The following is a 13,103-nucleotide window of genomic DNA, read 5'->3' as shown; positions in this document are numbered from 1 at the left end:
AAACTTGATAGTTCAAAATACATTTCTTGCTTTCTAGTAAGAATTAATTCTATTATTAGTTAATAAAATTAAAAAATAAAAATTATTTTTATTTAAAAAAAATTACATCTCTAAAATTACTACTACTTGGATATAAAAATAAATTCATAATTAAAAAAAAAAATCAAAAGACATTTAAAATTTTTTCAGGATAATCTGTTCAAAGAATGAATGAGTCCTTGAAATAAAATTTAAAAAAAAATATATATTCTACAACTACTTACAAAAAAAAACAAATAAATAAATAAACATGAGTATCTGCAAGATATTCAGCATGACTAGAACAAGCCAGAAAGTTAAGGGCTATATTGATTTCTTGCTTTTAACTGGATTGTTCATAGTGAATTGTATAATTTCTTAATTTATTGTTTTATTTCATAAATAAATGTAAATCATTTTTTTAGTTCTAATCTGTAAATATTTTTTTTAAATTTACTTAAAATATTTATTGATGTTTTCTTATGTTTACTTTTATTTTATAAAATACAAATATGTGTGGCCGGTCATTTGATGGAACAGTGATTTTATGCTGTTCTGACACAGATTCGAATGTTCTCAGGACTGAATGAACAGTACTATAACCATAAATATTTTGATCTAAACTTTTTTTCAAACATAATTTCAATATAGTCACCAGCATACTTTCTACATAGCACACTGCAACATGAGACTGAGTAATATTAGTACCTGACACATGATTAATTAATTTGTAAAGCATCAATTAAACGGTATACTGTGCTTGAACTATCAATTTCCATTGTGACTTGAAACTGGAAATAATGTAGTAGAGCTGAAGATGATTTTACAGATCACTCTTCAAATTTCATATTTGTATGTTACATTATAGTAGGTAATAGACAAAAGATGGGTGAATTCATGAAAAGCAGAGAGTAATGTACAACATACTTTTTGATTTTCATCTGTTCTTTTGACAGAGGAGTGAAAAAATAGCAGTGCTATTTTTGACAGAGGAGTGAAAAAATAGCAGTGCTATACTCTTTGTCATTACTAATTTTATAATGTATTCTTGTATCTGGAGACAAAAACATCAGTCACAATGCAAATCTACTTATACATTTTTAGATAAGTCTATTTCCTAATTTTAAGTGTCATGTTTTTGATTGTTTACTTAATTTTATTTTACTATTTATTTAACGTTATTCTCTAAAACCTTGAGTAGGTATTTCCCCAAAGACATCTTCCATCTATATTTGACAGGTGTTCAAAATATGTCTCTTGCCTGTCTAGTTAACACTAATACTATTACTACATACTATTATTAGTAGTTTGCATTCATCTGATTTATTGGCTTTTCAAACATGAGATAAAAAAAAAATTGACCAGTTAAAGGGCATGAATAACAGTTTTATGGGTATACTAATCTGTTCCTTGGATTCAATACAAATATAAAGATATTTGTTTTCCTGAATCATTATATTTCCTGTTTTTTTTCACACAGTCATAAAAACTATATTGGTGACAACATTAATTTGAAATATAAATGATGCAAATGGACAAAATTGACACAGTATGTAACTTGATTACATAGTAGTACCAACATGAAATTTAATTCACAATTTTAGTTGAAACAAGAAACAAAAACTACAATTGATTATAGATATATTAATAAAATTAATATTTATTAAAAATATTAAATTATTATACACAGACAGCTGATCCGTCCAAGAAAAACATTTTGCTTTTTCAATTTAACTGGTCTATAATCAGCAGTATATGCTAAAAAAATAAATAATTAAGTAGCTGATCTACTTTACAGTAACAATAGTACGATTAATTAATTCTAGACACAGCAAAAAAATAAAAGATTAAAAGGTTTTCAAAACTATGTTTCATTTGTATAACTTTGCGCCAGCTACAACACATTTCCAATTCAAACTGTGCCTGTTAAAATTTTACTTTTTTATATATATAATTCAAAAATTCTTCAGGGAAAAATTTAAATACAATAAATTTCAGAAGGATCATGCATATCAAATTACTCAGTCTAATAAATGGTTGTATGACCAGTGCTGATTTTTGTAATTTTTTGCATATTCATTCTATCATATTATCAGAGTTCTATCATATTCTATCACATTTTTCTATTTTTAAAAAATTGTTTATATGTGCTAGGTTAAATTTTACAATGTCTGCATGCCACATTTTGCATCTGTAATTTTTCCAATATCTAAGAAAGTAACTGATTTAGAGACTTGAAACAAAAACCATTGTATTTAATATAAAAATTACTACATATTGCATTACATACAGAATTGTAAAACTGATGACAGCAACTAGACACAATGACATTTCACAGCTGATGTTACAATAAATTATACTAGTTACATCAAAGGGCTTCTTCTATTCACTTTTTGGAATATATATATAAATTTAAAATATACCATTACATGTGTGTCAAAATTATTTGGCATTTACATTTTCATCGCCATGTATCAGTATTTCAAACATTTTCATATAAGTTAACTTGGGCCTAAATTATCTTTTAATATTTTTGAACTTTAATCAAAGTTACTTTACTCTATGGCTAAAAAATAAATATAATTCTTGAATTTTAATTATTAATAAGTAAAAGATCTGGTTCTTAAAAGAAAAAAGTAGTATTTTTCACTTTTACTATTTTCAGGCATATTGGATGTAGAGTATCTTGCTAATTAGTTGAATGACAACGTTATAATTTTTACTGCTTATTCCACTCCTACGAGGCTTCAAATAAAACACTTTCTTAATTTTTAATCTTTCCCATCTGAGATATAAAGTATCAAAAATTATACATTGAAAAATTCTGCTGTTTTGATTCTTTTATTTAAAAAAATAAAGGAAGAGGCCATCAGACTTCAAAATTCATAAGTAGGCTTTCTAGAACTATGGGTATAAATATTAGAATTGATCTCTTCAGAGTGAAATAATGTGCAAAAACCAAAATTTTTATACTCCAAAGGCTCTGATTCAGTGTTCAATTTAGGGTGTTTCTACCCTAAAAAATGATGTTAATATGTAGTAATTTTTGAGAAAAATTCAATGATTTATATTTTAAATCTCTAAGTCAATTAGTTTTTAAGATATTGAAAAATTACAAATGCCAAAAAATTGACATGCAGGCATTGTAAAATTTAACTTAGTACATACAAACAATTTTTTTTTTAAATTGACTTTAAAGTTTGGAAATACGAGAGAATGAATTTACAAAAAATCACAAAAATCAAAAATGGTCATTTGACCAGCATTTGGTGGCTTGACTAGGATTGAACCAGAAATTATTCAAAAAATGGTTTACAACATTTTTTAAATTCGAAATGGTATAAAGATTGTTACATGCAATACATCTAAAATTAAAAAGAAAAATCTTTATTTACAATTCCATCAGAAACTAAAGTAATTAGTAACTTATCAGTGTAATATAACTGTATGGTTAAATGTGTAGTCTTGAACAAACTCCAGCCAACCATTTCTGAGACGTGTGGTTAATTGAAACCCAACCACCAGAAAACACTGATATCCACAATTTAGTATTCAAATCCAAATAAAAGCAACTGCCTTTATTAGGATTTGAACCTGAGAATTCTTGTCTTTGAAATCAGCTGATTTACAATGATGAGTTTACCACTCGACCAACCCAGTGGGTATACCTGAAATTAAATAGATATACAAGTAGAGTTTAGGGCCTGCCTATGTATGCACTGTCAATTTATAATTAAAAATCCTACTGAGCAAATCACAATAATGCAACTTTTTTACTGCAGAGGAAAATCAAAAGCTCAAAAAAGTGTAAATGTAAGTGTGTAAAGCTCAAAATGTGTAAATTTTGGCAGTATAAATTGCTGCCAGTCAAAACAACTTGGTGACATGCATCACAAAATGGCTCTAATTCTGTTAATTATCATAACATTATCATAACAGAATGTTTATTATTTGTTTTATTTGAATGTTTATAAATAATAAACGAAAATATCTAGATCTTACTTTTCCTAATGGTTATTTTACAGAATTTTAGGCATTATTAGACTCCTGGTTGTAGTTTCCAGTTTATCTCCTCACGTTTGTTTGTAAGTTCATTTTTATGAAAAAATTATTAAATTGTTCTCAAATTTGACTTTTAATAACGAATTTAAAAATTTATATTTCATTAAATAAAAAATTAAAAGAAATAAACTGGAATAATATTTTCCCCCAACTTTTTCTATCGTTTTACTGTATCTCTTATTCAGGAGTAATAATTCTTGTATTGATTGACATCAAAGCAAACTTACATTGGAATTTTCATTTGTTCATGATTATTGAAATGGTTTCCTTCAGGGCTTCTTTGAGTAAATGAGATGAGGAAATTTAATTGTGACAAATCTAGACTTTTGTCACCATGAAAAGACAAGTATAGAAGCACTTAGCCACTATACATTACAGTCAGCTGTTGAGTTGTGTGAGCGCAAGTACTACAAGTAACAAATCACACCTTTACGTCACCTCTCCCAATGCTGTCATATCAATTCGATTGTAATCCTTGACAATAGCAGATAAAGTAACACTGGCTATTAATTATTCTTTCATCCATTAGAAATCAAAAAGACATCTTCCATGTACCAAAACTAGAATAAATATTAACCACATGATGACTTTGACTCTAGCCATCTTGAAATATTCTACCCTTATATATAATTGTTAGGTTTATATATATCTTCAAATATTTTACTATCATACACTTGTGTAAATCTTTTAACAGATTGTTGATAATTAATAAATGAAGTGATAGTTAACAGCAAAACAACTACCAACAACAAAATCTAATAATTATATAGTTAAAAAAAAAATACATCTACTAAAAATGTAAATGTTGATATAAAACAACCATCAAATAATAATACAATGAAGTAATTTTTGATATATTTTAAATAGTGCTGCTACTTTTATGTCAAGTTATTTATTTTATATTAATCTTTTATGTACTGAATCAGTCAGCATAGGTCTTCAATTATTGAACAATCCTCACAGTAATATGAAAAACAACATACATTAATACTTACTTGTTAAATGATCCTACATTAAAATTTAATAATAATGAAATCTCACATGAAAAAAAAAAACAGTATATCAACAAATTCATATTCAAATTATTCATCTGAATCCCATCCATCAGAGTTTATGCTGTTCCAGCAACGTATTTATTTCCATAAGAATTTTTCTCACATTCTTGCAACAATATTTTTCTGCATCTATAAAACAGCATAAAAAATTTGTAAACGAATATACAACAATGAAATCATATGTGATGGCAACTTATTCCGTAAGTGACTAATCAAATAATAATAATAATTCTCTGTAATTTCTTCTGAATGAAGACCTAAAATGTGCAAAACAGTTTTTATACAGAGTGCAGTAATTTCAAATTTTACATAAAATATATAAAAACTTTACCTTAGCCTGAGGTAGTTTTTGCTCTACACACACACACACACACACACACCAAAAATTTATTTTCCAAATATGCATTAATTCTATGATTTTCTTTTTTTCCTATTTTCTAAGCAGAAGTAGAACCAAGTAGGGTGGTCATTAGAATCAATGTAGGGTTCATTTAAAATTTTTTACTGAAATCTTTTTGTTAACTGATTTTGTATTTGTTATCAATTTTATTCATAATTTAAATAATGTTAATCTATGTTTAATGCTTTTATACAACTTTATTAAAAGTCAGATGTCACTTTCCTGATTTTTAGAATTAGTAATTTATTAAATTATTAGCATACTTTTAATTTTAACTGATTTTCTTTTTTTATTCTTATTTATTTGCAATCTTTTGGCAGTCTGCACTTTGTTACTTTACTTATGTCCATGTTTAATTAATAATCATTATAAATTACAGTGCTGTAATTAAATATTAACCCTTATATAGTGATGACATATTTTGTAATATGCTTGGTGATAAAAAATCTTCCAGATTCAAGTTCAACCTGGTCAGGTCTGTAATTTTTTGCAACAAAACAAAATTCATTTCTCATCCACCATTTGCAGCATTAAAATAACTACAAAAATAATATTAGTAACAAATATGCAAATATTTACCTTTGAGCAAATAACCTGAATCTTTGATTGTTTTCTGTTCATTAACCCAAATTGTAAAAATATAATTCATGACAGCAGTATAGAAGAGATTGAGCACTTGCAGAACTGAATGTCTATTATTACACTCTCTGAAATAAATCCCAAAACCCCATCATTAACCTCTCAACAATGATCAAATAATACTTCATGGCAACTTATGTAATGAACTAACAGCACCTTATCATTTAGAGTGATGTAAATAAACAGGGAATATGACTAAAAATAAGGTGAAAATACACAAATTATAAGAAAAGTATATTTCAAATTCAAGTATGTTTATTTTACATTTTGACTGCCAAGTCATTAGTACAACCAACTTCTAATCAGTAAGCATGAACTCCTCTCTTAACATGAACATTGCATTACTACTAATACAGACTCTGCAAGTTGGAAAATATCCTTTTTTTGTAACTGAATGTTTTAAATAAAAACCATAAATGGCAGTTCAAAAATGAAACTTGAGAGCAAGTTAGAGATTTAAATTTTAACAATAAATATATATTCATTATGAAAATACATCAATAAATAATTAACTACTTTTACTTTCTCTTCTAGCACTATAGGAGAGCTATAGTTTTAGAAGGGAAAGTATTGTAATCGGTCCAATTTGGGCATACAGAGTTTTACAGGATCTTAACATTTTGACACCTAAGGAACCCAAAAAACCGAATGGAAACTTGTGCTGCTGCAAAATTTGTGCCTTGGCTCCTGAGTACTCAACAAAAAGAGATTGATTGGAACCATGCCATTCTTTGAATGAACAGACTCAAACTGACCCAAATTTTTTTCCAAGATGCACTAGGTGCTGTGGTCATGATCCCGAATCAAACAACAATCAAGCCAGTGGAAGACTGCAAAATCACCGCATCTAGAAAAAGGATTGTCAGGTGAAGTCAAATATTAATTTGAAGCAATGCTCATTTGTTTTTTCGATGTGAGGGAGGATGTAAATTTGGAATTTAATCTACCAGGTCAGACTACTAACCAGGGTTTCTACTTGGAGGTTCTGAAAAGATTGCAATACAGTTTGTGGCAAAAAGGCCTAATTTTTGACAGACAGGAGACTGGGTTTCCCACCATGACAATGCACCTGATCATACAGCTCTCACAGTGTGCCAATTTTTAACAAAATAAACAACATCACTCTCTTGCCCCACTCCTGTTATTCACCTGATTTAGCTCCATGTGATTTTTTTTGTTCCTACAAATGAAGAGGGACCTGAAAGGAAAGTGTTTTGTCAAGTTGGATATGTGAAAAAAAATAAGGGAAAGGTACTGTTTGGCATTACAACTAATTTAAAAAGGGTTTTTAACAATGGAATAAAACATTGGGCAAATGTATGTATTAGTTATAATGGAGAGTATCCTGAAGCGGATTGAAGGTTTTTTGTAAAAAAACAATTAAATACATAAATAAATAAAAAAAATTTCAGTTTTTTGGGGTATCCTCTCATATTGTTTGACTTTGGTAATCTACAAAAACTGGTTTACTAATTGTGGTTACAGCCAAAAGATGGCCTTTTTAATTAGTAATTAATATGCTAACTAATAAAATCAACCTTTTAATAATCTATCATTCATTCATTTATTAATCTCATTTTAATGTTAGCTGAAAATACATAGAAGTTATCACAAACAAATATCAATCGGATGATAAAATATAGTAATCTTTATGACCTAAAGTTATTAATCTATAAATGGTGCTTACAGTGATTCAAGCTGAGTAGCAAAATATGTCTAAGTCTTAGACTTTTTTTTTTTTAGATAATAACAAGTTAATAACGCAGTTTATTACAAGCTCAATATAACAATTGATCTAATTGCATCAACCACTCCAGAAGTTGGTGGCAAGTATTATATTGCTGTGAACGCATACCCCAACACATTATGCAAGATTTCTTTTAACTCCTCACATAACTGTAAGAATAATCCAGTACATAATCTTTACTGAGAACAGAGAACTTTAAAGTTACATGTAGTTTATTCTTTAAACATTTCTCCAAATTAATGCTTCTGAATCAGACAAAATTAATGTTTCCTTTTTATACATGTACCATTCAATTATTATTGATTTCTAGTATTAATGATTTATTTTTAAGATGGTGTTATGAAAGAAAATTAATAGCAAGGTAGATGAGATAAAATTTGTCTTTCATCTTTTACAGAAATCATAAAAATAAATTATTTTTTACCTTTCTTTATAAATACAGTCAATAGAAAATGTTTGCAAGCAAGACTTAAAAATTCATTTATGATAGAAACAAATATTTAGTTTAATATAGACAATAATTACATTGATAGACAAAAAAAAAATTTAATGTATCTGTAAGTGTGATACCATTTCTTGAATTGTTTTTTTGCATACATTGCAGATCTGCAAAAACACTTTTTCTATCACCTTTAGTTTTAAATAAATTACGCTTCAAAAAAAGTTAAGGGAAAATATAGTTAAAAATTTGTAAAATTTATAATTTTGCATGGCATACCCTGTGTTAGAATGATTTTGCTGATGCTTTTCTTTTAAAAATAGCCTCAGGCACATCCCGAATTAATGTCCAACAGTAATCGGCTATCATTTTAGTATTCCATTTCCCTTTATAGCAGTTTCCATCACTGTGTTCGTCACTTACATCTCTGAGCTTGTCCGGAAACAAATCCTGATGTGAGTGGAGGAAATGTATCTTCAAAGACATATTATATTCCATAGCTGTGCATGAAGTATGAAGTTGATTAACAATGTTGTGGTAATTGTTGGATTTTTGTTTACCGAAAAAATTTTTGCAAACGTCTTTAAATGAAGCCCAAGCTGCATTTTCTACATTATTTAACATTAAGTTAAATACATCATCTTTGACCAACTCTCTTATTTGGGGACCAATAAATATTCCTTCTTTAATTTTTCCTTTATTTACATTCATAAATTTCTGCATGATGTACAAAAATCCAGGACTATCCTTCTTCATTGCTTTTACAAAATTTTTCTTTAGTCCTAGCTTGATATGGAGAGGGGACAAAAATATTTTTTAGATTCAACTAAGGCCTCATGAATGATATTTTTACCACTTGGAGTAAGTTGTTTTGTTTCTTCCACTCTTTGGTAACATAATGTTTATCTCTAGCTCGGCTGTCCCATTAGCAAGAATGTCTTTCATCACATCATATGTCTCTTACAAATTAATACCAGCGATTGGCATCGAAGGATATTTGTTACTGTTGTATAGTAGTTCAGCTTGATTTTTTTGATAAATTTAAATCCTTAACCAAGTCATTTAATTCACCTTGTGATATATGATGTGGCTTATTGGAAGATAATTCAAAATCAAAATTATTGTTGCCTTCTTTAATACTGCCTGATTCTTTATCGCTGCTTTCAAAACATACATTCACAGGTGGCTCAGGAACTGGAATAATTTCACTGTGAGATATACAGGCCTGATTGCGGATTGCAAATGAAGTATTTTTGCAGTATATTTAAATTTTATAGAAATTCTAGACGCACTTGTTAAACAAAACTAATAATCAGTTACATGATCCTTTGGTTCATGCCAAACCATAGATACACCAAATGGCAAAGCCTTCTGTGTACCTTTCAGCCATCCTCTTAAATATACAGAACAAGTAGTGCATACTATATGAGGAGCCCACGTCTTATCCTGATCACCAATTTCACACTTAAAGTACAAATGATATGCTTTTTTAAATTAAAGGTGTAATGTTTTTTTCTATTTGATTTTATGGTACTCTCCACATACGTAACAAAAGCCATTCACATCATTTACACAATTTTGAGGCATTATGACACTACACTTTAACAAACTTAAGACAGCAATAAGACTGAACAAAATTAATTCCTTCCTAAATCCAGCGCTTAATACAAACAAAACAGCTGTGTTTTCAGCTATATGTTTTGACCTGCACAGACATGATTAATCTTGTCCATGAAGGCTCACTCTTCAGTATTAGATATGATACAATATGTGACTATGATATGATTTAATTCTTTGTCTAGTATTGTTTATTTATAGCTTACAAATTATGTTAACAAAGTAAAACAATAAAAAAATGAACTAACAAAATACAATATAGGAGCTTAAAATTCTAACTATACGTTGAAAAATGGAAAAAAAATCCTTTAATTAAAATTAAAAAATTGTTCAAAAATGGTGGGCAATGGAAAGATTCTGAGTTCATATTTGTTTTCAGCATCAAAAAAACAGATTAAAATCATGAATTGCATGTTAGGAAACAAAGATTTTGTTTATCAGTGTTATTCTCCGATTTATTGTTTGTAAACTTTTGAATATCACACTTCTCAGGTATTTATTTATTGTTTCTATTTTTGCCAGGTCATTATTAGAGAATCAATAACTGTTTACTGTGTGATACTAGAAACCCAACTTTATAATGGATTACAACATGTTATGTATACTGAAATGAATGTTGGACCAGTTATCACACAGTCCATTTACTGATACATTTATACCATGTCTTCAAGCAATAGAATTATATCCAAGACAAAGATTCTTCACATTTACTTAACAATGACAAATTTAGATCAGTATAATATTATTTTTTAAAACTGACTCTAAATTTGATCCAGGCATTATATATTTTTATCTTTTTTACCATAAATAAATTTCATGACAGCTTTTCTAATTTCACTGAAAAACGTGGTTGATGAAACTGGATATATATTATAGATTACTGGACAATAAATACACACTCTAAGCCTTTTGCTCTTTTTTGGGATGCAACCAATAGATTTATTTAAAATTACCTAATTTTTTCACTACTTAATTTTATTTTTGTAGTTAATTACTATTACCAAACAATGCTTTGATACATAAAAAAAAAGTTATGCAATTTGCTGAACAAATCTTTCAACAATCAAGCATAAATTAAATAAGAAGAAGAGAAATTGCAGGGCTTTTTACACATCAAAAAGTCAATGTAAATAATGAACTTTTATTATTTTTAAAAAAGAATCTGATTAATAAAACGTGCAATCTTGGAACTAATTTAGATAAAAATAATTTTGGATTACTTAAATCCACTGGCCATTGTTATACCAAAGGCATCTGGCCTATCTATTTATAATTTCAAGCTTGTTTATTCTTACATATTAAGAAAATAATATGTATTAGGAGATACATGTGAACCTAAAATTTTCTGTATGGCTTTCTGCACCAAATTGTTCTCTGTGATATGCTTTCCATTTAAGCACAGTGACCATCAGAAAAGAAAATAGATACAATAAAGTCACACATTAATTAGTTGCTATCTCTTGTAGTGACATTATATTTATCGAGATGTTGGCAAGTGTTGTAAAGATATTGTTCAATAAACTAACTATTTTTAAGATGATTTAGTAAATAAGCATGCTACTATATCGATTAACATTTCTTTAGCTAACAATCTCTGTAAGTTTTCCCTTTATCATATCTTTGACAACCTATTACAACATTTTTTGAGAAAGTGTATGAAACTAATAATAAAATGCCACCAGCAAGTGTATTTTTAATTTGTCTCTAGCCTGTTCACCTTTAAATTGTGTCTTCAAACATATTAACTAGTTGGTAGGGAGCAGGCACACATACACACTTTAATAACATCTTACAGAACTTGTTATCGAGCTTGACACTTTGCCTGTAACTGGTGTTCCTCCAACTCACAAAAAAAAAACATCAAAATACTATAAAGATAATAATTTTAAAATTTTTAAAATAGATAAAAGTACATTAGTAATAAAAAATGGTGTAAAATTGTTTAATGGAATGTTCAAAACATGTGCCAAACAAGGTCTCTCTCCTTGCTGTGATTTGTCTCCTCATATGGTACTGTTCCTACATCTGTTATCTACTCATATGGTATACCTTGACAATGAATACACACACAAACATAAAATAGCTTGGCAAGGCACAAGGTAGTGTCAAGTCCACATGTTTTATTTTTAAGAAAACTTACAACTTAAGTTATCAGAAAGTGGCTGGTAAAAAAAAAAAAAAAACTTACTTATTTAGTTTTCCAGACATCAATGCATTCAAAGCTATCTGAGTAACATTCAAACTAAGAACAGCTAAAGGAAATGGCTGATCTTCAGAATTTGATACCCTGTAAAGTTTCTGAGCAAGTGGCTTAATTGAAGAACTAGTGCTCAAATATACTAACTGCAATAATCCTAAAAGGCCCACACCACGCAAATCAGTGCTAGGATCTGAACCCTGAAACATAAAATGCGCAAAAATGTTTAGTACATAAGAAGAAAATTTCATTCACTGGGTTTTAAGTATTTGAGTATTGTTAATCTATGTAAAAAAAATAATAAAACTCAAACACCTGATTTTTACAATAAGATGTTCCACAAGGTCTGTTCAAAAAATACGTAGACCAATGTCATAAAACAAAATGCACTTTATTTAGAAGTTACTTGTCTGGTTCCCCTTCAAAGTACTCTCCTCCCCAATGCACACAATTATCCCAACGGTGTTTCCACTTTTGGAAACAGTCCTGGAACGCTTCTTTTGTGATATTCTTCAGTTCCTTCGTCACATTTGGCTCAATCTCAAGAATCATCTCAAATCTTCTTCCTCTCAAAAGTCTTGTGAGTTTGGGGAACAAGAAGTCACAAGGAGCAAGGTCAGGTGAGTAGGGTGGGTGGGGAAGAACAGTGATAAAGTGTTTGGCCAGAAACTCACAAGTTCTGAGGGCTGAATGGGTTGTTGGAGCGTTGTCGTGATGAAAAAACCAGTCACCACTCTTCCACATTTCTGGGCTTTTCTGCCAGATAGCGTCCTGCAGACGTTTGAGAACTTCAATGTAGTGACTCAGTTAACACTGAGTCTTTAATCCGTCGAAGTTTACTATCGACGACAGCCGTCCAGCCACTTTGCCACCTTGCTCGCAGTGATTGTTTTATATGATTAATAAAATCAAAGGTAGTAACTCGGGTG

General features: G+C 28.9%; 1 protein-coding gene across 3 annotated transcripts in view; it reads right to left on the bottom strand.

The window, feature by feature from the left end:
- Positions 1 to 284: 284 nt before the first annotated feature.
- The window catches only part of LOC142330481 (ELMO domain-containing protein 3-like), a 49,748-nt gene continuing 36,929 nt past the window's right edge, over positions 285 to 13,103 (bottom strand). For all 3 annotated transcript variants that reach the window (XM_075375758.1, XM_075375764.1, XM_075375773.1), the window contains 4 exons: positions 12,166 to 12,374; positions 6,115 to 6,242; positions 5,076 to 5,264; positions 285 to 3,686 (listed from right to left, as the gene is read on the bottom strand). In XM_075375758.1, coding sequence (XP_075231873.1) covers positions 5,185 to 5,264; positions 6,115 to 6,242; positions 12,166 to 12,374 — 417 coding nt within the window. In that variant the 3' untranslated portion in view covers positions 285 to 3,686; positions 5,076 to 5,184. The remainder of the gene's footprint in view (positions 3,687 to 5,075; positions 5,265 to 6,114; positions 6,243 to 12,165; positions 12,375 to 13,103) is intronic.

This window comes from Lycorma delicatula, chromosome 1 (assembly GCF_047948215.1).
Source record: "Lycorma delicatula isolate Av1 chromosome 1, ASM4794821v1, whole genome shotgun sequence".
Classification (NCBI taxonomy): domain Eukaryota; kingdom Metazoa; phylum Arthropoda; class Insecta; order Hemiptera; family Fulgoridae; genus Lycorma; species Lycorma delicatula.
Note: the sequence above shows the minus strand (reverse complement) of the source record. Positions and strands in the feature narration are given on the sequence as shown.